This window comes from Anolis sagrei, chromosome 3 (assembly GCF_037176765.1).
Source record: "Anolis sagrei isolate rAnoSag1 chromosome 3, rAnoSag1.mat, whole genome shotgun sequence".
In the NCBI taxonomy this organism is placed as follows: Eukaryota; Metazoa; Chordata; class Lepidosauria; order Squamata; family Dactyloidae; genus Anolis; species Anolis sagrei.
Window position 1 is genome coordinate 36526468 of NC_090023.1, and position 23825 is coordinate 36550292.

At 38.4% G+C, this 23825-nt stretch overlaps 1 protein-coding gene across 1 annotated transcript in view; it reads left to right on the forward strand.

The window, feature by feature from the left end:
* Nucleotides 1–23468, forward strand: part of IGSF11 (immunoglobulin superfamily member 11) — a 254314-nt gene extending 230846 nt beyond the window's left edge. The window contains exons 2-7 of the mRNA XM_060770792.2: nt 1282–1445; nt 5680–5887; nt 9422–9577; nt 19251–19373; nt 20800–20950; nt 21906–23468. Coding sequence (XP_060626775.2) covers nt 1282–1445; nt 5680–5887; nt 9422–9577; nt 19251–19373; nt 20800–20950; nt 21906–22344 — 1241 coding nt within the window. The 3' untranslated portion in view covers nt 22345–23468. The remainder of the gene's footprint in view (nt 1–1281; nt 1446–5679; nt 5888–9421; nt 9578–19250; nt 19374–20799; nt 20951–21905) is intronic.
* Nucleotides 23469–23825: the final 357 nt, after the last annotated feature.

The following is a 23825-nucleotide window of genomic DNA, read 5'->3' on the forward strand; positions in this document are numbered from 1 at the left end:
TGCAGACTCAGCACATGCCCCTCCTCCCCTTCCCTACTCCCTTGTCACCTTTGCTATGTTTACCTGTCAGAAGCAGTTGTGTGTGCCTTCCCCATCTGTAGCCCTGCAGGTGCTATTTAGCTTAGCAAGAGGAATCTTTGTAATTTTTTTAATCCTTTTCTTGCATCCTGCGTACCAAGAGCTGGAGAGGCACCACTGACTGTCCTCGATTACTCATGGCAGGAGGAAATCTTAGAAAATGGGCCAAGGGGGCAGGCTGGATGGTGAGGAGTGAGAAGCAAGTGGGAAAGGAAGAAGGGAAAGAGAATGGGAGGGACTAGGGTTTCCCAGTAAGGACAATGGGAAAATAATTTGGGCTGTATGGCCATGTTCTAATAGCATTTTCTCCTGACATTTCGCCTGCATCAGTGGCTGCCATAAATGCATGCAAAACATCAGGAGAAAATGCTATGGGAACACAGTCATATAGCCTGGAAACCACACAACACTCTAGTGATTCTTTGTGGGTGCTGTGAGTTTATCAGACTGTACAATCATATTCTAGAAGCACTCTCTCCTAATGTTTTGCCAACATCTATGGCAGGCATCCTCAGCGGTCGTGAGGTCTGTTGGAAGCTAGACAAGTGAGGTTTATATAATCTGTGGAATGTCCAGGGTGGGAGAAAGAACACTTGTTTGCTTGAGGCAAGTGTGAAGGTCTCAATTGGCCACCTCAATTAGCATTTAATGACCTTGTAGCTTCAAAACCTGGCTACTTCCTGCCTGGGGGATCCTTTGTTGGAAGGTGTTCGCTGGCCCTGATTGATTCTTCTCTGGAATTCCTCTGTTTTTTTGAGTGTCGCTCTTTATTTACTGTCCTGATTTTAGAGCTTTTAAATACTGGTAGCCAGATTTTGTTCATTTTCATTGTTTTCTTTCTGTTGAAACTGTCCACATGCTTGTGGATTTCAGTGGCTTCTCTGTGTAGTCTGACATGGTGGTTGTTAGAGTGGTACAGCATTTCTGTGTTCTCAAATAATATGCTGTGTCCAGGCTGGTTCATCAGGTGCTCTGCTATGGCTGACTTCTCTGGTTGAATTAGTCTGCAGTGCCTTTCATGTTTCTTGATTTCATATTTGGGTGCTCCATTTGGTGGTCTCTATGTAGACTTGTCCACAGCTGTGTGGTATACAATATGAAATACAGCTGCATGGTATACAATTTGTGCTAGTATTAAATATGCCACTGCCAGGATTATCTTTTAGATGACTGATGTATAGCATCTTCCCTCTTTCTTTGCAGGTCTAGTGAGTCCCCTGGAGGTTTTCATGAATGCAAGAAGTGTTGAAGTTGCTCGGGGCCAGACAGCAATCCTGCCCTGTACCTTCACCACCAGTGCTGCTCTTACAAACCTTAATGTCATCTGGATGGTCACCCCACTCTCCAATGCCAACCAACCTGAACAGGTACCAGCACCTTGGTAGAAACAAAGATTAATTTGCTGTTTTCCTTCCTCCCCCCCCCCCCCCCCTTAGGACTGCTTCCATGGATGCATTGTTCTCAAAACTTGGAAAAGTTACTTTGGACTGCAACTTGCTGAATTGATTGCCAGTTATGAGATTCCAGAAGCTGTAGTCCAAAAAGTATATTTTTCCCAAAAACTGTTAGTGGGATTCTGGAAGTTCTTTTTCTTTCATGTGCATTCTAAAAAGGTAGAAGTAGAGAGACAATAGTGAAGTAATATGTAAATAATAAATTGTGAATCTGAATATACTAAACCAAGATTTGTGAGGCTTCGCTGTCTTTTCTTTCCCAAGTTCACATCTTACCATTCATTTCTGTCAAAGATATATATCTTTGCATATCTTCCATTTGCTTCATCATGAGTATTTTGTGACATCTATGGCCCAGCCATAGGTTTTAAATGCTTGTTGTTATTGTTACTGTTTATTGTTTACTTTTGTTTATGAGATTTATTTTAACTGTTGTATTGATTGTTTTCTTATTGCTTTTACTGTTGATGTACTTTGGGCTCAGCCTCATGTAAGCTGCACGGAGTCCCTTGGGGAGATGGTAGCGGAATATATATAAAGTATTATTATTATTATTATTATTATTATTATTATTATTATCTAGAAGAGGGACAGCAGATAGCAGAAGCATCAGAATTTGTCTTTGAAGGTCTCCTTGGAATATCAAAATGATGGATTATTGTAGGTTTTTTGGGTTGTATGGCCATGTTCTAGAAGCATTCTTTCCTGACATTTCACCTGCATCTGTGGCAAGCATCCTCAGAGGTTGTGAGGTTCAAAATGATGTTTAGCTGCTTTTTGCTGGCCATAACTGGAAGCCATTATGCACACAGTCTGATGCTAGAATATGAACACAATCTGATTTTGCAGCAAACAGGGAAACATTATAGTATAGGGCAGTGGAACTGGGACCTGGCTCATAAGATTCTAGCCTCAGTTCTGTGATACCTGACACACTTTTTGGTATTGTTTCTTTGTTTATAATAGACCTTTCTGGCTAATCTGGGGCTTCTTACATTCTTGATTCTATATTCAGATCATAACATATATTACACTGTTGATAATGGGTCAAGTGTGCAAACCATTATTCCATTCATTTCCATTTTCAAAGCTTCATTTTCCCCTTACTTATTAATTTACTTTTCCTCCTACTGGTGTATGCATTTTCATCATTCTGATTTGTTTCTGTCTTTTGTCGTTTTCTATGAGAGGCACTTTTCTGTTGTCTGAAACTTCATTGTTTTCTATTTAAATGACATCGTGTACTCTGCTAGTGGGAAATCAAATGAATAAATTCCAAATCAAAAGCTTTTCAGTTCTCATTAGTTTATGTAAGAGCCCTGCTAAACTAGCCTTTATAGGTTACATAAAAATTGCAAGATGGGAGACAGAGAGAAAGAGAACAGCTAGATTGTATTTTAGTAAAATAACAAACAGAGTTGTCAATTATGAAGGAAGAACAAATTTTATAGTCAGTATTTTTTATCATGTTAATAAATATTTATGGTAATTTATACTACTGCTCTGGAACCAACATGATAAATGAGTAAGAACTGTGTTTCTTTTCAGCATTTAGTCATATTTATTCATTTATTGAATTTATATCCTGCCTTTCTCTAAAAATTGTATTTAAGGTGGCTTACAATAATTTTCAAAAGATCAAGATAAACTATTGATTTACAAAGTTAGAAAAGAATGAAATAACAATATTTTAAATGATTAAATATTGTTAACAGTCTGAACATATTTAAAACATAATTTCAATAAAAGACTAAAATATACAGTGCATAATTTTACACACTGACACTACTACTCCACAGTTTAAATTAAGAGGCATGCCTAAATAGAAATATCTTCATCTGTCAGCAGAAAGAGAGGAGGGTTGAGATCAACCAGATCTTCCATGGAAAAGAGTTCCATAGCCTGGAAGCAGCCATAGAGAAGGCTGTCTCTTAGGTCCTTACCATCCATTCCTCTGAAGTTGGTGAGAGTAAGCCCTTCCCTGCTGATCTTCAAGCTCACATTGGCTTGCTTAAGGTGATATTGTCTTCCAGATATTAAGAACCCTTGACGTGTAGGGCTTTAAAAGTCAAAACAGCGCAATGATATGGGCCAGTGGCCAGCTTCCCCCAAGTAATGATATAATAATAGTATTTTTTATTTCTTACCCGCTTCTCCTTATGGCCCGAAGTGGGGCACAGAATAGTTCAAATACATCTATAAAAGCAGACATTAAAAATACACATATTAAAATACAAGAAACAAAAGTTAAAATACAATAAACATAGAATGTGGTTTTAAAATTCATAGTTAAAGCTGACTGGGCAGTCCTGCCAGAAGAGTTAGATCTTCAGTTCTGTTTTAAATTCTGACAGCTCACTAAGTTGTCAGATCTCTTCTGGCAAGTCAGAGCTTTTCTGGCAGGTCATTTCACAGTTTTGGGGCAGCCAATGAAAAGGTCCTCTGAGTGACAGTTGCCAGTTGGGTTCTAGCTGCTCCTCAGAGGACCTCAGTGTGCGGGGCGAACTGTATGGGAAAAAGCGATCATGAAGGTAACCAGAAACAAACCATGTAGGGCTTTAAAGGATACTTTACTTTCCCCAAAAACCAACTGGCAGCCAGTGGAATGACTTTAATATGGGAGTAATATACCTACTTCTAGATGTTCCCGTAACTAATTGCGATGCCATGTTTTGAACTAATTGGAGTTTTCAAACATGGTTCAGCGGTAGCCTAATGTAAAATGCATTGCAGCTGTCCAACTTGGAGGTTACTAGTGTGTTACTACCATATTTAGGTCCTCATATTCTAGGAAGGGATGCAGCTGGCATATCAGCTGAAGCTGGTAGTAAGCACTCATGACTGTGACATCTACCTAGGCTGACATTTGGAATAGCTCCTTTTCTTGAGTAACAGCTACTCCTAAGCACCACATTCTGGAACCTGTCAGAAAGGCACGACCAGAACCACTGCAGCACGGTGCCTCCAATTTCCAAACCCTCCAGGTGTCCCAAAAGTATGCCATGGTCAATGGCATTGAACATCACCAAGAGAACCAACAGGGACACAAAAGAACCAACAGGGACACATTCCCCAATTTTTACATGCATTTTTCCTCTTTTGCATGAAGATACATGTTTTAATAGAAAATGTGAGTAAACACTGAAGAACTGAAGCGGAATCAGAAATCGACAAGGTGCATCTGTTTTTTAGAATTAATACAGGCTTTTTTACCACTTTAGCTGTCAGGGCTCAATTCTATGGAATCATGAGAATTGTAATTTCTCTGCCAAAGACAACTGGTGCTTCACCAAGCTAGAGATCCCATGATTCCATAGTATTGAACCATGGCAGTTAATGTGGCATCAAACTACATTTATTCTCCAGTGTAGATGTAGAAACTATATGGTATGAACTTATTTTCTCTTGGTAAGTCTCTAAGGTGCTACAAGATCCCTTTAGATACTGATACTCCAGGCTAACATGAGTATGTATTTGAAGAGAAATTATATTCTGGTTTGGGAAGAGCAGATTAGAGCTCATCTGTTCATATTAAAGTGTGAAAAAGAGCATTGCTAAATATGGTAGCTTCTCATATTTTCCTTTAGTAATAGTACAAATATATGGCCCTTCATGTTGTTGTAGATGGGGGATAGATGTGAAGGAATGAGAAATTGCAGTAAATTGCTAATGTAGAAATGCTGTGTACATAACCTAGAATTTTTTAAAAAGTGAAACAGTTAAGCATTACTAATTCCTCAGATCATCTTGGGAGAATATAACTAAGTGATTTTGGACTCCAAAATCCAAGAGAGGAATTCATCTATGACTAAGGGTAGGATTTTTGGAAACATCACGAATTATAAGCTTTTCTGTGTTGTGTTTCTAAGTGGAAAGATAAAACAAACTAGGTCTAACTTTTCCCTTTAGGGGCACTTCAGAGAAGTTTCCCTGTATCAGTGAAATCTACTCCATGGTAGCTAAAGAAGAAATACGATGCATTGTAAAGATCCAGGCACTCCATATGGTTTATCTTAGGTTCTGAAAACAATTGTTGTTTTAAATTGCACTAACACCACAGGGCATTAAAGTTTATATATAATGAGCAGGCAGGCTCTTCTTGTAATCTTTATCCTGCTTGAGGCAGTGTTATGACTTTGTGTTCCAGGTTATTATTTACCAAGGGGGTCAAATTTTTGATGGTGCACCCCAGTTTTCTGGACGAGTGGGGTTTGCAATGACAATGCCAACCACCAGTGCCTCCATCTTCATCAACAACACCCAGCTCTCAGACACTGGGACATACCAATGTTTGGTCAACAACCTACCTGACAGAGGGGGCCGGAATATTGGAGTCATTGGGCTCAACGTCTTGGGTATGTGTTTTTCCGTATGAGTGGAACAGGGCTAATTGAGTCAGGGTTTTAATTGGGAATGAGTTTGTTGGGACAAAAATTTCCTAAGTTCTGTTTTCAGAGCACTTTACAGTATAAGCCACTGAATGAAACCCAAAGGTAATTAACACACTCTTAAAAAATAATAAAGTTGTAGCAGAACAGACTGTGTCGTAATAAATTATAACTCACACCACAGTTTCAAGCATGTTACAGCAACAGGGTGATTATTGAAAAGCATTCTGTCCTAGATGACATTACTCTTTCATCCCCTGATATTGGTAAACTCAATTATTGACAATCCAAAACCATTTGGGAAGGGGTCATACTATTTTAAAAATTCTTTAAGGCTGAATTGGGAAACAGTAAGATAGCCTATGCCACCATTGTTAATTCCTTGCTATTCTTTCCTCAATATTTAATTCCAGTTGCTGGTTACCCTATAATTTTGGACAATGCAAAGACAAACTCTGTGCCATTAGTGGCAGTAACCGCCTCCCATTTCAGTGTGGTGATTAATTTGCTCTTAGTTTCAGGCAAATATTAAAGGTGTTGTCCATGGTTTTGAATGTTATCCTCCTCAGTAGGTTCAGCTCCTTAAATGGCTCCTTAACTATTTAGTCTAAATCAGTGGTTCCCAACCTTTGGTCCTCCAGGTGATTTGGACTTCAACTCCCACAATTCTCAACAGCTGGTAAGCTGGCCAGGTTTTCTGGGAGTTGAATCCCAAAACATCTGGAGGACCAAAGGTTGGAAACCACTGATTTAGACTAACACCTCACATAGATTCACTGGATGTCATGGTAGCCACGTTTGGTTGAAAATACTATTCTGTTATTTCTTTCAGAGTTTCAGAAAATGCTTTTTGGACTGTACTTTCCACATAGTTACCCAATAAAGAATAGATTCTGAGAGTTGTAGTCTAAAACGTAACCTATCTAAGCTCTATAATTCTTCCCCCACCTTGCAATAGACTATATTTTGCTGCTGTGATTTCCTATGGGTTCTGAACTCTTCTTTTCACTAAGATAATACTGATAATAATCACCCTTCACCCACCTGCTATGGAAATCCTTAAGAAAAGATATTGCATGCAAATATCTTTCTGGAGCTTCTAACATGTGTGAGGGGGAGGTAGAAAGAGAGGGAGGGAGGGAGATTTATTAAGATTGCAGCAGGGAAGAAATAATTTACTTTCTCCATGAAAATCTACCCAGTGACTGCCATTAACAACAGTTTTAAAAATAACTATAGGACATCAAGTGCCAAATTTAGTTCCATACCTCATTCCTCTACAGTTGCATGATATGTGTAAGGAGTGTGTAAGGACCCTTTGGACTTAAAATGTGATGTCAAATACTTATTCAGCAGATAGACATTTTATTTCCCTATCACCTGACCCCTTCATTGCTGCAAAAGGCAGAGCAGGGCAGTGTTTTCACTTTCTTGATGTAGATTTTTTTCCCTTTTGGTTATTGCCCTCCTTTAAATCCTGAAAGTTTATCAGCTGATGGAATAAGGAAAAATGTGTCCTTGTCACTCCAAGACCCTGTGGAGCTTGCTGTTAAAGTAGAACAATAGAGGCAAGGTCCATAATCAAAGAAGGAATGTAAGGTTTCAAACAAGGCAGGTCAGAATCTGAGGAACAAGATGAAAGAAAATACAAAGGCAAGGCGAGCAAGGATCATGACCTTAGACAACCCAGAACAAAAGGTACCAGGTGCTGGATAATCTCTTCAAAGTACAGAAAAATTGCTTAGAGGAATTAGCTCAGACATGACATGATGGTGTTGAAAGTGATCCCTGGGGACCCGCTACAGAAGCTTAAATGGCACTCTTGAAATCTGGTGTCTGGTGTTAAGTAAAAGGAAAATAACTCACAATTTAACTGCCCTGCCCTTCCTTTCTCCCAACTCCTCTCCCCGACTCCCTTTTTTTTCTGATCATAAATGCACATGTTGTAATAGTTGTGGAGTCTCCTTTATCCAAATTGCTTGTGACCAGAAGTCTTTTAGATTTGGTTCTCCTGTCCCCCAATACATTATTTGTGTATGCATAATAAATGAGCAGTGAGGAGAAAGGGGGCTAGTGACATGTCCAGAACCCACAGAGTTATTCTTCAACGAGTCCTGATGGGACAAAAAGCAGAAGACTTAATTAAATTGGCAATGTAGATGGGGCAGTTAAGCTTCATTTCTCCCCCAACCACAAACAAGGGGAATACAGTTTAATTTGTTGTCCTATTTACGTGTTATTTATGTGACTTTTGTCAATACAGTGGGAGAGGAATACCTTTCTTCACACAGAAAGTGACCTGTCTGCATAGAAGGGGTGCCTATTTAAATTGAGACTATTTAATGTAAATAGGATCCCTGGTTTTCTGTGGCTCTTCCTCAATAGAAAGCCTCCACAGAAAGAGAAGACAGGTCCCTTGTCTTTGAGAAAAGTAGCAAAGTTAGACACCCCTCTTTCTTTACTGAAGAAGGCAAAATAAGTAAAGCCTGCATAAAGCTTCTGTTTCTAATGGAGCATGGAAAAGATGTACTCCAAAAAATGAACTTTCCAAACTTTCTTCATCTGACCACTGTGGAGAAACTTCCAGAATCTGGAACTTCAGCTCCACAATCTCATTACATTGCAAATTGTGGTATTACTACTTGTGGAGCAATACCAAAGTGGAAAGTTGTTATATAGGTTGAGTATCCTTTATAAGGAATTCCAAAACTTTCCAATATCTAAAATTATCCACATAATGGCTGAGATAGTGACACTTTACTTTCTGATGGTTCAATGTACAAAACTTTGTTTCATAAACATTAAATGAAACACTTGGTGTAAAATTAACTTCAGGCTATGTGCATAAGGTATCTATTAAACATAAATTAAACATACATATAGACTTAGGTCCTATCTTCAAGATATTTTATTGTGTATATGCAAGTATTACACACACACACACCCCAAAAAAAAGAAAAGAAAAGAAATGCAGAAGAACACTTCTGATCCCAAGCATTTTGGATAAGGGACACTCAATCTATACAAAGGAAATGAGTTATTCACTGTGCTACCAACAATATCATTTCTATTTTCCCCACTACTGAAACTACATAGGGAATAATATTAAACTTTCCAACCTCATCCAGATAACAGAATTTGGCTGGAAGCAAAAGAGTTTTAATGATTTCTTTATTGGGTTAGCTGGTGGGGAGCTGCAGATGTTGTTCTTCCCTGTAGAGGACCCTAATCGAAAATGGCCACAATTAAGCCAGCCATCATGACAAAGCTTGCACATTATCTACAAAAGCCTTAGCAGGTGACCTCGCCTGTTGCTTTCTAGTAGTCTTAAGCCATCTGTATCTTTTCCCTTCTCAGCGTTTCCTCTTAAAAAGAAAAGAAAAATGTATCGGTGCCTGGTGGCCTAAAGTCCAAAAGAATGTGGAAAGCAATTAAAACTGCACAAGTCTTAGCCACAACTCATAACTTGTTTGTCCCTTTGCTATCTGTTCTTATTTGTAGTACCTCCCTCTGCTCCAGTCTGCAGAATTCAGGGCTCTTTAAGTATTGGCAATGATATCACACTAACATGCAATTCAGAAGAAGGCATTCCTCGGCCAACCTACTATTGGGAAAAATTGGACAGTGCTCCTAAGCTGCCTCCAACAGCCACACAAGGTGAGCAGTACATGTTTTCCCTGATCATTTTCATTTTCAGCTTTTCTTGTCCCCCTGATACTGATATGATTTTACATCATATGTGGTATGTCCTAAACTACAGTGGTGCAACATTGGATGAAATCACCAAATCCAAGGAGGTCATGGAGAGAAAGGAGAAAAACATTTAAAGTCTTGTCATAATAGTAAAGGTTTCTCCTGGACATTAAGTCTAGTCAAGTCCAACTCTGGGAAGTGGTGCTCATCTCCATTTCTAAGCTGAAGAGCCACCATTGTCTGTAGATGCTTCCTAGGTCATGTAGCCAGCATGACTGCATGGAGCGCCATTAACTTCCTGTCTAAGCTGTGCCTATTGATCTATTCACATTTACATGTTTTCGAACTGCTAGGTTGGCAGAAGCTGGAGCTAGCAATGGGAGCTCACCCCATCCCATGGATTGGAAGCAACACCCTTCTGGTCAGCAAGTTCTGCAGCTTAATTGTTTAACCCACTGCACAACCATGCCCCCACCCTCCTTGTTGTAATAGCTTACCTTGAATATTTGGACAAGCTGTGAATTAATTTGTGGGGGTAATCCTTCCACTCATATAGATTACAATTATGCAGTTTTTAACTTTGAATATGTTTAGATAGTTTTTAACTGTGAAATTTTTAATACTATTTATATTTAATTCTGTTTTAATGTTTTCAGGTTTCTATATTTTAAATTGTATGCTATTTTTTTTATGTTAAGCTGTTTTGAGTCTCCTTCGGGAAAGATAAAGTGGGGTATAAATATAAATATAATAATAATAATAACAACAACAACAATGTATTTTCGAATGATGCGCACAGATCCAAGTAAGGTGACCTTTTGCAGTTGACAGATCGTGATTTTGTCAATGTTTATTGTTTTTTTTTTTAATTTTTATTTTGGATAACAAAACAATACAATATGAACCTTAGCATCAAAAGACAATATCAAAAACTGATTACAATTTTTATGTCTAGGATACAGGTTCCAATTGTGCTTCCCTTAACCATAAATCTTGATTAATCACCCTTTTAAAAACCCCTCCCCACCCACCCACCCTTACCACCCTCTCCTCACCTCCCTCCCACCCCCATCTGGGTTACTTGAATCAATTCATTGATTTAATTGTCTGGAAGGCCTGATTTAAAGTTCTGTACCTATCTTTTCCTTCCGTTTTTTCGATTAAACAAGACCATTTTCTAAACCAATCTTGTCTTGACTGAATATTCAAATATTTATTTTTCTTTTCATAAATGAAATCGCTAATTAAATATTCAGAAAGATAAGACCACCAAGTTTTCATGTCCCACCTTGTTTTATCTTTCCAACCTCTGGCGATTGTGGCATGTGTAGCAGCTATCATAAATTTCAATATCTCTGACCATTCGTTGTTTCCCTCCTTTACCTCTATGTTGAGGGACAGAAATCGAGCTTTATCCCAATGTAGTTTTTGCCCTATTATTTCCTCTATTACTTCTCTAACAGTATTATAGAATTTTTGGATTTCAGAGCAGTCCCACCACATGTGTGAGAAAGTCCCAGTCTCCCCACATTTATGCCAGCATTTGTTAGAAGTGTTTTTCATAATGTGAGCCAATTGAGAGGGGGTCCTATACCATTTTGAAATTATTTTCTTTTGTGTTTCTTTGATTCTTAGATGTTTAATTTTTTGAGTTTTATTGATCCAGGAGTTTACTAAGTTTTCATTAAAATTTATATCCTGTTTCCAGGCCTCTACTAAAGTATGTTTTGTATTGTAGGATAAGGCTATTAGTTCCTTGTATATTTCCCCTATAATGCCTTTCTCTTTTTCTATTTTCCAACCTATTATTCTATCCAATGGAGCTTCTGATGTTTCTTTCTTTTTTATTTCTTGTACTCTTTTCGACAAGCCCAACCAAGCTATCCAATACTTTGAACCACATTTGTCCTTTATCTCATCCCATTTCTTAATATCTCCATTAGGTTTCAAGAGGTCTCCTACCTTCTTTATTCCATTCTCTTTCAGGGACCTGATTAAATTCCTAAATGTTTTATCTTTATTTTCTAGGGTTTCTAGTGGAAAGGGATCTATTTTATTTATTTGTAATTTATTTTGCCATTTCTTCCAAACATACAATGTTGAGAGGAGGGGGCCCTCTCTTAATTTATTAAGCTCTTTTTTATCAATTTTTTCTCCCATAAATGAGCCCTTTTTCCAATCGTTTAATTCTTTCTCTAATTTCACCCATTTTCTCCCCCCTTCCAATTCCAATTCTATTAATTTAGCGATATGGCATGTCTCATAATACAGCTCCAGGGATGGAGCTCCCCATCCCCCCATTTCTTGCGTGCCATAGAATATAAAATTAGAAATTCTATTTTTATTCCCTCCCACTACCCATTTCTTGATGGAATTGTCCCACTTCTTAAAGAGTTTTGCCGAGATGTTTACTGGCAGACTTTGAAATAAATATAAGAATTTGGGTAGAATCTTCATTTTATAAATTTTAAGTCTAGAAGTGATGTCCCGAAAATTCTTCCCCCAGGTTTTAAGTGCTTTGCTTGTAGATTTCCATAAATGGTTGAAGTTTGATTGGATAATATTATTTAAATTCTTTGGAATTTCTACTCCTAAGTATTTTAATGACTTCTTTCCCAGTTTCACTCCTATAATATTTTGGGCGATTTTTAGTTCTTTCGATGTTAAATTCTTATGGAGAATTTCTGTTTTACCTAAATTAGTTGCAAGCCCTGAGATTTCCCCAAATTCCTTTATTAATTTGACCAATGAACTTAGCGACTCTTTCACGTCGCTTAAAATTATTATAACATCATCCGCATAAAGGTTTATTTTTATTTCTTCTTTGCCCGCCTTGTATCCTTTGATTGTTTGGTCCTGTCTAATTAAATTTGCTAAAGGTTCAATGGCCAATGCAAATAATAGTGGAGAGAGTGGGCATCCTTGTTTAGTTCCACTCTTTATACTAATTTGTCTCGAATCAACCCCATTTACATTTATGACTGCCTTATTTCTGCTGTATATCTCTTTTATTACTTTGCATAATTTTTCCCCCATTCCACTTGCCTCACATATTTTATTCAGGTATTTATGGTTTATTGAGTCAAATGCTTTTTGAAAGTCAAGCTTTACTATAAGCAGTTTGGATCTATTAACTGTAGCATGACTTAGAGTATTTAGAATGATCCTGATAGGGTCTGCTATTTTCCTATTTTTTATAAATCCATGTTGATCTTCATGAATTATTTTTGGGATTTTTTCTCTTATTCTGTTTGCTATGATTTTTGTAAAGATCTTGTAATCTACATTACTAAGGGAGATAGGTCTATATGCATTAGGATCTGTCTCGTCTTTATTTGGTTTTGGAATTGTTATTATCTCACAGTACTTCCAGGAGTCTGGAACTTTACCTCCTTCCATGATTTTATTGAAAAGTATGACCAAATTTGGAGTAATTTCCCCTTTAAAAATTTTGTAAAAATTTGTGGTAAAGCCATCTGGCCCGGGAGCTGAGTTCACTTTTAAACTGTCTATTACTGTTTCAATTTCTGAATTTGATATTGTGTTGTTTAATTCTATTTGTGAGTGATAGTCTATGTTTTCATGTAAATATACTTCTTGTTCTATTGTATTTTTATCATCATAAAGTTTCTCATAAAAACTTGCCATAATTTCTCTAATTTCATTATCTGTTGATTTTAATTTACCCCTATAATCTTTTAATTTTAGTATTCTCTTTCTAGCTTGTCTTTTTTTTAGGAATCTGGCCAAACTTTTTGAGTTATTGATGGAGTTGAATTGGTAATCATTTTTGATCCACAGATGTTTTTTGGTGGTGTCAATTTTTTCTAAATTCTCCAAATATTGTTTTTTCTCTATCCATCTTGTCTTATTTTCTGCTGTTGGGTGATTTTGAAATTGTTGGAGGAAGTTCTCTACCTCACCTCTAGTTTTTTCAAGAGTGGATTTTTCTTTCTTATTAATCCCAATTTCTTTAGTGATACATGTACCCCTAATAGTAGCTTTAAAAGCATCCCATATTAACTCTTCTTTTAATTCTGGTTGTCTGTTTATTAAAAAAAATTCTTTTATCTGATTTTTAATATCTTGTTTGTCCTTTTCTTTGAAAGTTACCTTTGGATTAAATCTCCATTTCTTTGTGAGTCTCCTTACAGATTCTCCCAATTTAAGCGAAATCGGAGCATGATCTCCTGGCCATTGTTTCCCTACTTTTATCTCTTTAATTTCTCTAGAGTTATTAATTCCAACTATGAAGTAGTCTATAGTTGTGAATTTAGAGTGTCTGTGTGAATAGAAAGTTGGTGCCATACTCTCTTCACCTATTCTGTTATGGGCCTCGATTAGATTCCATTTTTTAAAATTGACTTTACATTCTAACTTTGGGGGACTAACCCCTAAGCTTCTTCTATTCATGTATAACTCCGTATTTAAATCTCCCCCAATGACTACTTCGCCCTTTGCATGTTTTTCAATTTTGGCAAATGTTTTATTTATGAAACTGATTTGTTTTTTGTTTGGCGCATATACACTTGCAATAGAGATATCACTATTGTTTAATTTTCCCATTATCATTATAAATCTCCCTTCCTTATCTGATATCCTTTTCTCTAGTACAAAACTGTTAGTATTCTTTATTATGATTGCTACTCCTCTGGATTTATTTGATCCTCTTGATTCAAATTGTAAGTCCCAATTCTTTAAGTGTAACAATTTTTCCTTATCTTTTTTCTTATGAGTCTCCTGCATTAAGCATATATCAGCATGCTGTTCAGTTAACATTCTAGCCAGTTTATATTTTTTCACCGGAGAAGATAGGCCATTTATGTTGACCGACAAAAATTTAATTTCCTCCATCATAGATCAGTTGTTTACCTTCACAACTTTCTGTCGCAGGCCCTCCCATTATATTATCCCATATCCCTACAGAACCCAGATCCCTACCCCAAAACAACCCCTCCTCTGGAACCCATGACCCCCTCCTCCTTGAGGAGGTTGCTAGGAAAAGAATCCTTGCACCCATCCAGAGAATAACGATGGACAGAGGCCCCTGCATCCGCTCCTCCTATCCTCCTATCCGTCAGATAACAATCTCACATTACTCACCCTTCCTGGCTTAATTTTCTTTTTTTAAAATAATAATAATAATAATAATAATAATAATCCCTATCAATTAATCCCTGATCCTTAACCCAATCTACATCCCTATTGTTAATTCCAGACCATCCCACCTTCTCCTTTTTCATGTATAGTTAGCAAACATTATCCCACTTTTTAATTTAAATTATGTAAGCAATTAGACCAAAAAAGAAAAAAAAATTCCTATCTTTGCTGGTTGTAAATCTTTACAGAATGTCAATGTTTATTGTTACATCACACAGTCCTAGATCCTTGGGAAGTGTTCGACTTGTGATTTTGTGATACAAAATCCAGCATATATAACTCAGTTTCTGTAACATACTGTGTTTTTGTGTCAGTAAAATAATAATAATAATAATAATAATAATAATAATAATATCCACAACATTGTTTTGTTTGAAGGTCTTATGGCCAGTTTCTTGCCTGCTGGCCAGCCATGTAGTACTGATTCATTATATACTTTGCTTGAGAAATCTTCAGATGGCAACATGTCTTACCAACTTGTCAGAGCCTGTGTTTCACTGCTTTTGAGAAGCACAAACAGCAGGTAACAAGGGAGTGTTCCAAAACAAGCAGAACACTAGCGCTCCAGAGAGATCATCAAAAAAGTGTTGACAGGACAGTGAATAACATTGTTAGAAACATTGGAGATACAAAACAAGAGAACATCACAACTGATAAGGCCACATTCAAGTCCATGACAGTTATATAGATATTCCAAACACCGAATAAATGAATGGAAACCCTAAATCATTTCAACAGTATCAAATATAGTGTCAGCTTCTATTGTGAAATTCAATATTTGGTTCTAGGACTATTCATAAATATTGAATCTGCTGTTGTTTTATAACTGTATAAATCAGCACATCTGCTGGGCTTTATCCCCTCCCATACCGCCATCCCCCTTTTGTGTGTGTGTGTGTCATGTCTTAATTAGAGTGTAAAGCCTGAGGGCAGGGAACTGTTTTGTTGTTCTTTTTACTTGTAAAATGCCATGTACAGTGATGGAAATAAATAATTAAAATAACAACAACAAGTGTTATCTGGCTACCTATATCCTTACAATCATTGCACAAGGTTTATTCTACTGCCCATAGTTGGTTGTTGCTGTGAAATGCATATTGGCTATTTGATACTTTGCCAAAATAATTTATAGTTTCAATTCCTTTATTTTCTGTTTGTAACATCTATGTGGTTGCCCTTTGTGGCCTCATAAGTCACAATACTCTGTTATATTGTACTGCCTGTAGGTTTCTGCTGTTTTGTATCCACTATGTTTCTTGTAATATCCAATACTATTCAATTAACTCTGTTCAGTAGTGTTAAAAGCTTTTTTGATTATCGGTTTAGAGCTTTCTTCTCTTGGGATGTATACAAGCAGTCCCTTAGTTACAAACATCCAACTTACAAGTGACTCATAGTTAAGAACAGAGGTGAGACAACAGGAAGTGAGAAATCTATCCCTTGTAAGGGAAATTCACTCCTGAAAGAGTTATCATGGGGAAAAGGTGTCTCTACTGAAGCTTTCTCACCAATCCTTGTTTCCACAACAAAATCTGTTTCTCACAGTGGCAGAAAGGGAGGTGAAATCTTTTGAACAGGGACACAGACAACAAGACAAGCACCACAGGGATATTCACACTTCCCCATCCTATCAAAAGCTAATATATTTATTAGGCCTGGGTAACAACGCAAAAATTTGTTTCTAAAATCGATTTGTATTTGGGGGGGTTTTTTGTTTCGATATTGAAAATAATTACAAAATTTTCTTTTGAAAAAGTTCGATATTTACTAAATTTCATAAATGGTAAAAAATTAACGAATCGATTTCCGAAACAATAACAAATCGATTCGTTAATGGCGGACACGACCGCGAAATACGCTAAAAAAACCTCCAAAAACTTCTGAAGCTTCCCTCTCCCTCTGTTCTTGACTGTTGGTGTGATATTATAATTTTTTTTCACTAATTAAACCATAAAACTGGCCCAGACATGCGGAAATAATAACGAAACTACCTCAGAACAATAACGAAACAAATACAATAACGAAATACGAAGCATTTACAAAACGTGTTTAAAAATTCGTTTTTTTAATGATTGCTCCAGAATGGTTCGTTATCGTTTTGTAATTGGAAAAATTAACGAATTATTAACGAATTACGAATTAACGAAACGAAACCGCCCAGGCCTAATATTTATATATATTTGGCTGGGATTATACTTAAAAATGTACCTGTTCTGACTTACATACACATTCAATTTAAGAACAAACCTACAGAACCTATCTTGTTTGTAACAACAACAACAACAACAACAACAACAACAACAACAACTTTAATTTTGTATCCTGCCACCATCTCCCCAAAGGGATTTGGGGGTGGCTTACATGGGGACAAGCCTGGTCAAACATAGTTTAAAATATAACACAGTAAAATTTATAGAGCAACATCATAAAACAACATAAAAACAACCATCAAGCAAACAACCAATATCCTGACATAGTAATCAAATACTAAACTTGGATATTACCTATATTGCCTTTTGAGAACCCAGTGTCAATTCCAGCCCATAAGAATATGGCAGAAGAAGATTTCGTAGATGTATAATGAGCATATAAAGGCAGAGAAAAAAATTCTTAAGGGAAAGTATTAGGTTGCTTTCATGAAGACATTAGAGCTTAAAGTTCTGGGTGCCCTCTAGTGGAATTTCTAATTATAAAATTATTGAAAATTATTATTAAACACACCTAACATACTGGTGGCCATATTTCCAGAAAACAAATTGTCAGATGTAAAATCAAATGCACGAGATGTTGCCATTGCGATGTAGTGCAAAAGATTCATGTATTGTATCGTAATTTGATCTAAAGCAAACTGAGTCTGGGATTAGTTGGTTTTTTGTCGAGATGAAATAAGTGCATGTGCAACTTTAACTCTGTACCATAGCTGGCTTGCCAGACTGTGGTGTAGTTGAGCCCACATATTGATCATACATCTCAGTTTCTGAGTTGACTAATCATTAGTATTCCTGTTGCCTGACTAGCAGATTGTGATTAATAGTTGATTCTTTACAAGTATATGGAGTAAATCTGAAGACACAGATGAAGCAGTGATATAATTGCTGTATAACAGCCATGTTGTGATTTTTCAGGTTGACCTTACATTGCACTATGTGGAGGTTTCTCTTGCTGGTACTACTGCTGTTGAAATGCTAGTTTGTGCTGAAAAAAATAGTACCTGAGACATCATATGGTGAAATAGCTAAGTTATTTGTGTACTGTGTTGTTCAAAGTCAGCTTCTAGTCCTACATTCTAGGTTCCCAGCAGTTATGAACATCATTTAACTTCTGGTTGCATTTGGCTTGCTAGTGCAGCCCTCTGGTAGGTATAGGTATCCTGGTCCAGTTATGAACACAATAATTCAAGAAGGATTGTTGTAGGTTTTTCAGGCTGTATGGCCATGTTCTAGAAGTATTCTCTCCTGACGTTTCGCCTGCATCTTTGGCAGGCATCTTTGGCAGGCATCCTCACAACCTCTAAGGATGCCTGCCACAGAAGCAGACAGATCATCAGGAGAGAATGTTTCTAGAACATGGCCATATAGAATGAAAAAACTACAACAACCCAGAGATTCTGGCCATGAAAGCCTTTGACAATAAATTCAAGAAGGATATTGACAACTAGAATGTGTCCTGAGAAGGCTTCCAAAAGATTTGGAAGCCAAGCCCTATGAGGAGCTGTTAAGAGAGCTGAGAGAAGAGAAAGTTAAGAGGGAACATGATAACCTTGTTTGAATCTTTGAAGTGGTATCACATGGAGGAAAGAGCAAGCTTGTTTTCTGCTGCCCCAATTCAACAACCAAATTAAACTGTAGGAAAAGAGATTCCAGCTAACCATTAGGAAAGAACTTTCTGATGGTAATAGCTATTTGACAGTGGGATACACTGCTTTGGAATGTAGTAACCTACCCCCTGCAGATTTTAAAGCAGAGGCTGGATAACCCTCTATCATAAGTCATACAGTCCAACTTCGCATGGCAGGAGGTTCAACTGGATGGACCCTTTCTAATTCTTTTCCAATTGTATGATTTTATTCATTTCTCCCACAGTTGTCCACCCCTGTCTTAAATCCATCGAAGAATTGCCACTCATACCAAAAAGGCTGAGTAACTGATAGTTGTGCTCTAGGCCCTTGTTAGGTTGACACTTAAATTTCTGATGACCCTTGCTAGGTTTCTTGCTTTGTTCACTTAGTCCTAAGCTTTCACATACATAAAAATAATAATCTTTAAAAAGAAAATGTCCGGTCTAAGCTGCTTAAACTCTAAGCTTATCAGTGTCTGATGCTTTCATCTGAAGGTTATTTTCTAATTTATCTCTTAAGAGTCTTGCAATAGAATTTACCATTTCCTGGATTTGCCCTTTTAGTGTTCTTGTGGAAGTGATTATATTTCCTTCCCACTGGAACTTATTTAATTTTCTTTTTCTTCTTCTTTCCACCTAGACCAAGTTCAGGGTACAGTTGTTCTGCGTAATATTAGCACTGTATCTTCCGGACGTTACCAGTGTGTGGCTTCTAATGTCATTGGAAGCAGCACCTGCTCCCTTGAAGTTCAAGTGATTGCACGTAAGTCATTGATAGTGAACAACTTGGTGTTAGTTGTTTAATATAGTTTAGTCAAACTGATGGTCTGTTCAGTGGCAACACAGAAATCAGATACAAGAAGAATAGTTTATTGCCATTCAAGAGCAGTAAACTGCTTCCTCTCCTCTTCATAGGAAGCCAGTGCATTCATCACTCAAATATGGGGAAGCGAGGGATAAGGTATTTGTTTCTGTCATCCCAGTGTCTATTCCATTGTAAGAGATGAGCTCTAATTAGTCTTCACTGCAGTAGAATCTGGAAGCCTTAGATGACTCCTTGACAGGTTTGCTTGTCCCACCATTAATGAAATCTTTGTGACTTGAGGTTTTAGCAAATGTGGGAAATAGAATAGTATTCTGTTATGCAAGGAGCATTCTGTCCCAAAATTTGGAAAGTTAATTTTTGATGGCAGTTTCCAAAATCCCCTCAGTATAGATTCTGAGAATTCTCTACCAATTCCATATGTGTACTCACCTGACCTGAATGATAGTTGAAAGCAGTTACATATTGTAACCCCTCAATGCAAAAGAAAGTGGATTACTAACTAGATATAACAAAAATGGGAAGGACCTTTAGATTTTACTAAAAAAGGCTCTGAAAAATTGAATTTTGGACCAATTGCTTTGCACCAGATATTGGGAGCATTCTAAAGTTAATTAGATATCCTTAGTGCCGTGGTGGCTCTTTTTCTCCTTTGTGTATCAAACACTTGAAGCTGAATTACATGGGTAATCCATGTATCCATCCCTCCATATCATTTTTTATTCCCTAAAATCATCTTTGGTATGTTTTGGATCCTGGCTAGATCCTGGTGTTGTCCTTCCAAAATGCATATGCTGTGACCCCAGTCCAAATCACTACTCTGGAGCCTTTATCAGCCACAGAGAAGGGGATATGCAGGTCTTTGTTGTGCCTACATGGCTTTTATTTGTAGTTAATGAGATGGTGTGTTGGATAAAGAATCAGCTTGCAACAGAGAGTGAAAGAAATAGGTGCCTTCTCCTGCACCATGGCTCCCATTAAAGTACTGCTTTATGAGAGGAAGGGGTGGAGTACATGAATATATTCCAATCCAAGATCCCATCCTATGTGCTAAGCTGCACGAGACTATGTTGTAATCCTCTGAACATATAGCACTTACGCACCTGAGATCTCTGGTTCATTTTGGAAAATGTCAGAACTTTGCTAAAGCCCAGAAGCCCTGAATCCTTTCTGGAAAATGATTCTCTCTTAACTGTTTCCTGAGGTCCTAGAAGTGGGCCAATGGAGCAATTGTCAATCATACATGAAATGACAAGCTAGGAAATACCACTGATCTCTCCTGGTGCTGAAAGTCTTTGAACTTGCCTGAGATCTCCCCCTCCCCCACCTCCACATTTACACTTATTATATATTATTTTTCATGTAGCTCACCCCCGGAGCATTGGCCTGATTGCTGGAGCTGCTGCTGCTGGGGCAGTTGTGCTCATTATCTGTATTGTCTTGGTGGCTGTGACACTCTTTTACTGGAAGAACAAACACAAGGAAGAAGAGGAGGAGGAGATTCCCAACGAGATAAGGTTTGATCTTGGGGAAGCCCCTTGTCTGCCCCTTTCTTTCAAATTCAATTATCACAACTCAGGTTACTTGAGGATAATAGATCTCATGATGATTCCTAGAGGAACTGCAAGGAATCTTCTTGAATTCTTTTCTAAGAATGGTTCGTTCTTAGATTTTTGGCAGATACGTGTCAAGCCCTTCCATAGTTAAGCTGCACCATAGATGGATGGATGGATGGATGGATGGATGGATGGATGGATGGGTGGATGGATGGATGGATAGATAGATAGATAGATAGATAGATAGATGGATAGTTAAATAGACTATCCAATAAGACTTATCTCTAGGTTTTACGTATCAGCGATTACATTTAAATACACTCATTGTCAGTGCATAGTGGATTCCATGTTAGTAGGGAAGTGGACCTACATTAAGTTTTAGTCAGAACTCTAATGGAACTATTAAGCTGGATCTGTTTAGGGAATAGGGTTCAGGACCTTGGTCAGACTATTCAGTGACTCACTGGCATGAAAGTTGCATATTGCCACATGCCACCAATCCTGTTTATACAAAAATTGACCCTTAATTGAAGCAAGTTTTGTGGGGACAAAGGGAATCCTTTCTTCCATAGTGGGGAAATAAGACCAAAAGGATTCCAGGAATGTTGGACCAATAGTGGTAATTTCTACTGTGCTATATAAGTTTTTATTGTGTTCTTTTATCTCTCAGCTTTGACAAAATGATGCTGAGATATCGGCACAAAAAATGGAAATGTAAGGTTTATGATTGTGATGTCAAAGTGGTGATATCTTAGGGTATGTTGTCTTTGCTTTCTCTGTTTATGTTTCCACCAAAACATGGGAAACTTTGGGTTTTTTAAATAATGGGAATGGGGATTTTGTCCCTCATGAGAGGGACAAAATGTGCTAATAATATGTTCGTAATAATCCTCATAATAAATTCTTCTCTCCTTAGGGAGGACGATCTTCCACCGAAATGCTCTTCTACAAAAGCATTCCATGGTGATGCTTCCTCATCAGAGAATGACACTCTCACTTCATCCAACACCTACAACAGTCGGTACTGGAATGATCCCAAAGCAAACCATGCAACAGACTCCTTTACTCGCCTCAACAATGATGCACGCCAATCCTTTTCCCGCTCTGGAAGCACCAACACCCGTCCCGTCTATGCCAATGGAGGCCACCCAGCTCCCCCTCCACCCAAGACATTGGTGGTAACAACCAATACAGCCCCCTCTCCTCAGGAGATGGCTAGGAGCAATGGCTCAGTGAGCCGGAAACCAAGACCCCAGCACACACGCTCCTATGCAGTAAGCCAGGCAACGCTAGAGAGGATAGGAGCTGTGCCTGTCATGGTGCCAGCGCAAAGTCGAGCCGGCTCTTTGGTGTAGGGAGCAGCCATGGTTCTAAGGCAAATGAGAACCTGTTGCACTGAGTGGGTGTGAAGACATGGACAAAACAAGAGACCCTGCTCTTCCTCCCTGCAGTGTTGAGTTGAAGGAGAAGAACAAGTTTCTCCTCTGTGCTCTCCCCCACCCCATCAACTAAATCTCAATGGTGTGACAGTCCCTCCCTTGCTTTCCTACCCTCATGATCTCAGGGGGCTCCTCAGCTGCGGCTGAATGTGCCAAGGCCAACAGAGGGCCACACAAGGTGTCATGGGAGATGATGCCATACTTGGTTTCTAAGCTCTACCTACCATGGAATTGGTGGTGGTGTCACCACAAGGACAACCATTGCAGTGGAAGTTTGAAAAGCCCAGCAGTTGATGGATAGGCTGTGAAAAGGGAGAGCTCAGCAGCCTATAGTTGACAAAAAAAAAAAAAAAAGCTTGGCTGAGAAGAAATGATGAAATCAGGCAAGATGTTGGCTCAAAGAAGTCAGAGAGAAAATCATGAGCCAGGCTCAGGGCAGGTGGGCGGGATTGGGTTCGGAATTGGTTTGAGGGTTATGTTTTCTTCTGTAATTCTTTTTTTCCATCCCTCTCTCCTGTTCTCCTGCTTCCCCCATTCCCATACTGGATGTTCTCCCCTTGCACTGGCTTTTTCAGATGCTTCCAACACCTCTTTGCCACATCCATGGAAACTGTTTTCCCCTCCCCTCCAAGCATTGCTCCCTGACATGCTGCTTGGTGCCAGAATGTGCTTCTGCTGTTTGCTGTTATGGGAAGGAGGAGAAGTTTGGGGAGGGAGAGGTGCTGGGAATGGGGTGGTGGGGTTGGAAAGCTGAAGCCTCCATTTGCTTCCAGGAGCTGCTGTGTGTTTTTCTGAATGTGTGGCTTAACTTTGTCAAAGAGCTTGGCTTCCAAGCTTTGGCATTTGCATGACAGAGTCCCCCTATAAGGCTGTTTGGGGCTGGCCTGCATGGTCAGGCTGACAGTTGAACATTCATGCATTTGAGGCATCAAATTTCACCTTCCCTTCTTTGGGTGTTTTGGATGATTGTGACAGTACTGGGGAAGGGAACGAGAGAGAGCAAGTAAGCAAGGAGAAGCAAAGGATGGCTCAGGGCTATGGTGGCCCCCCCAACCATGTGGCCATTGCTGAGAGGCACCCAATGGGGACAGGCTAGCAAGAGGTCCTGTTGCCATCTTCTTTGTTTCACTTGCCTACATGGCTTCACAGGTTTTACTCTTGCAATTTCAACAGCCTTAACTCAAATCTGAGGATTTAGAAAAAAACAGAATTAAAAAAACACCACCACCAAGGGTCTTTTTGCCCAAGATGGAACTTGGAGCAACAGGGGGTCATTTCCTAATACCTCGAGGAGGCAGAGCCAAGGGGCACCTCTCTGAGTCCCACTCTCTATACTTGCCTCATTTGTAATGCTGACACACTGAACTCCTTAAAGGGAAACACTCCCTTGGAAGTTC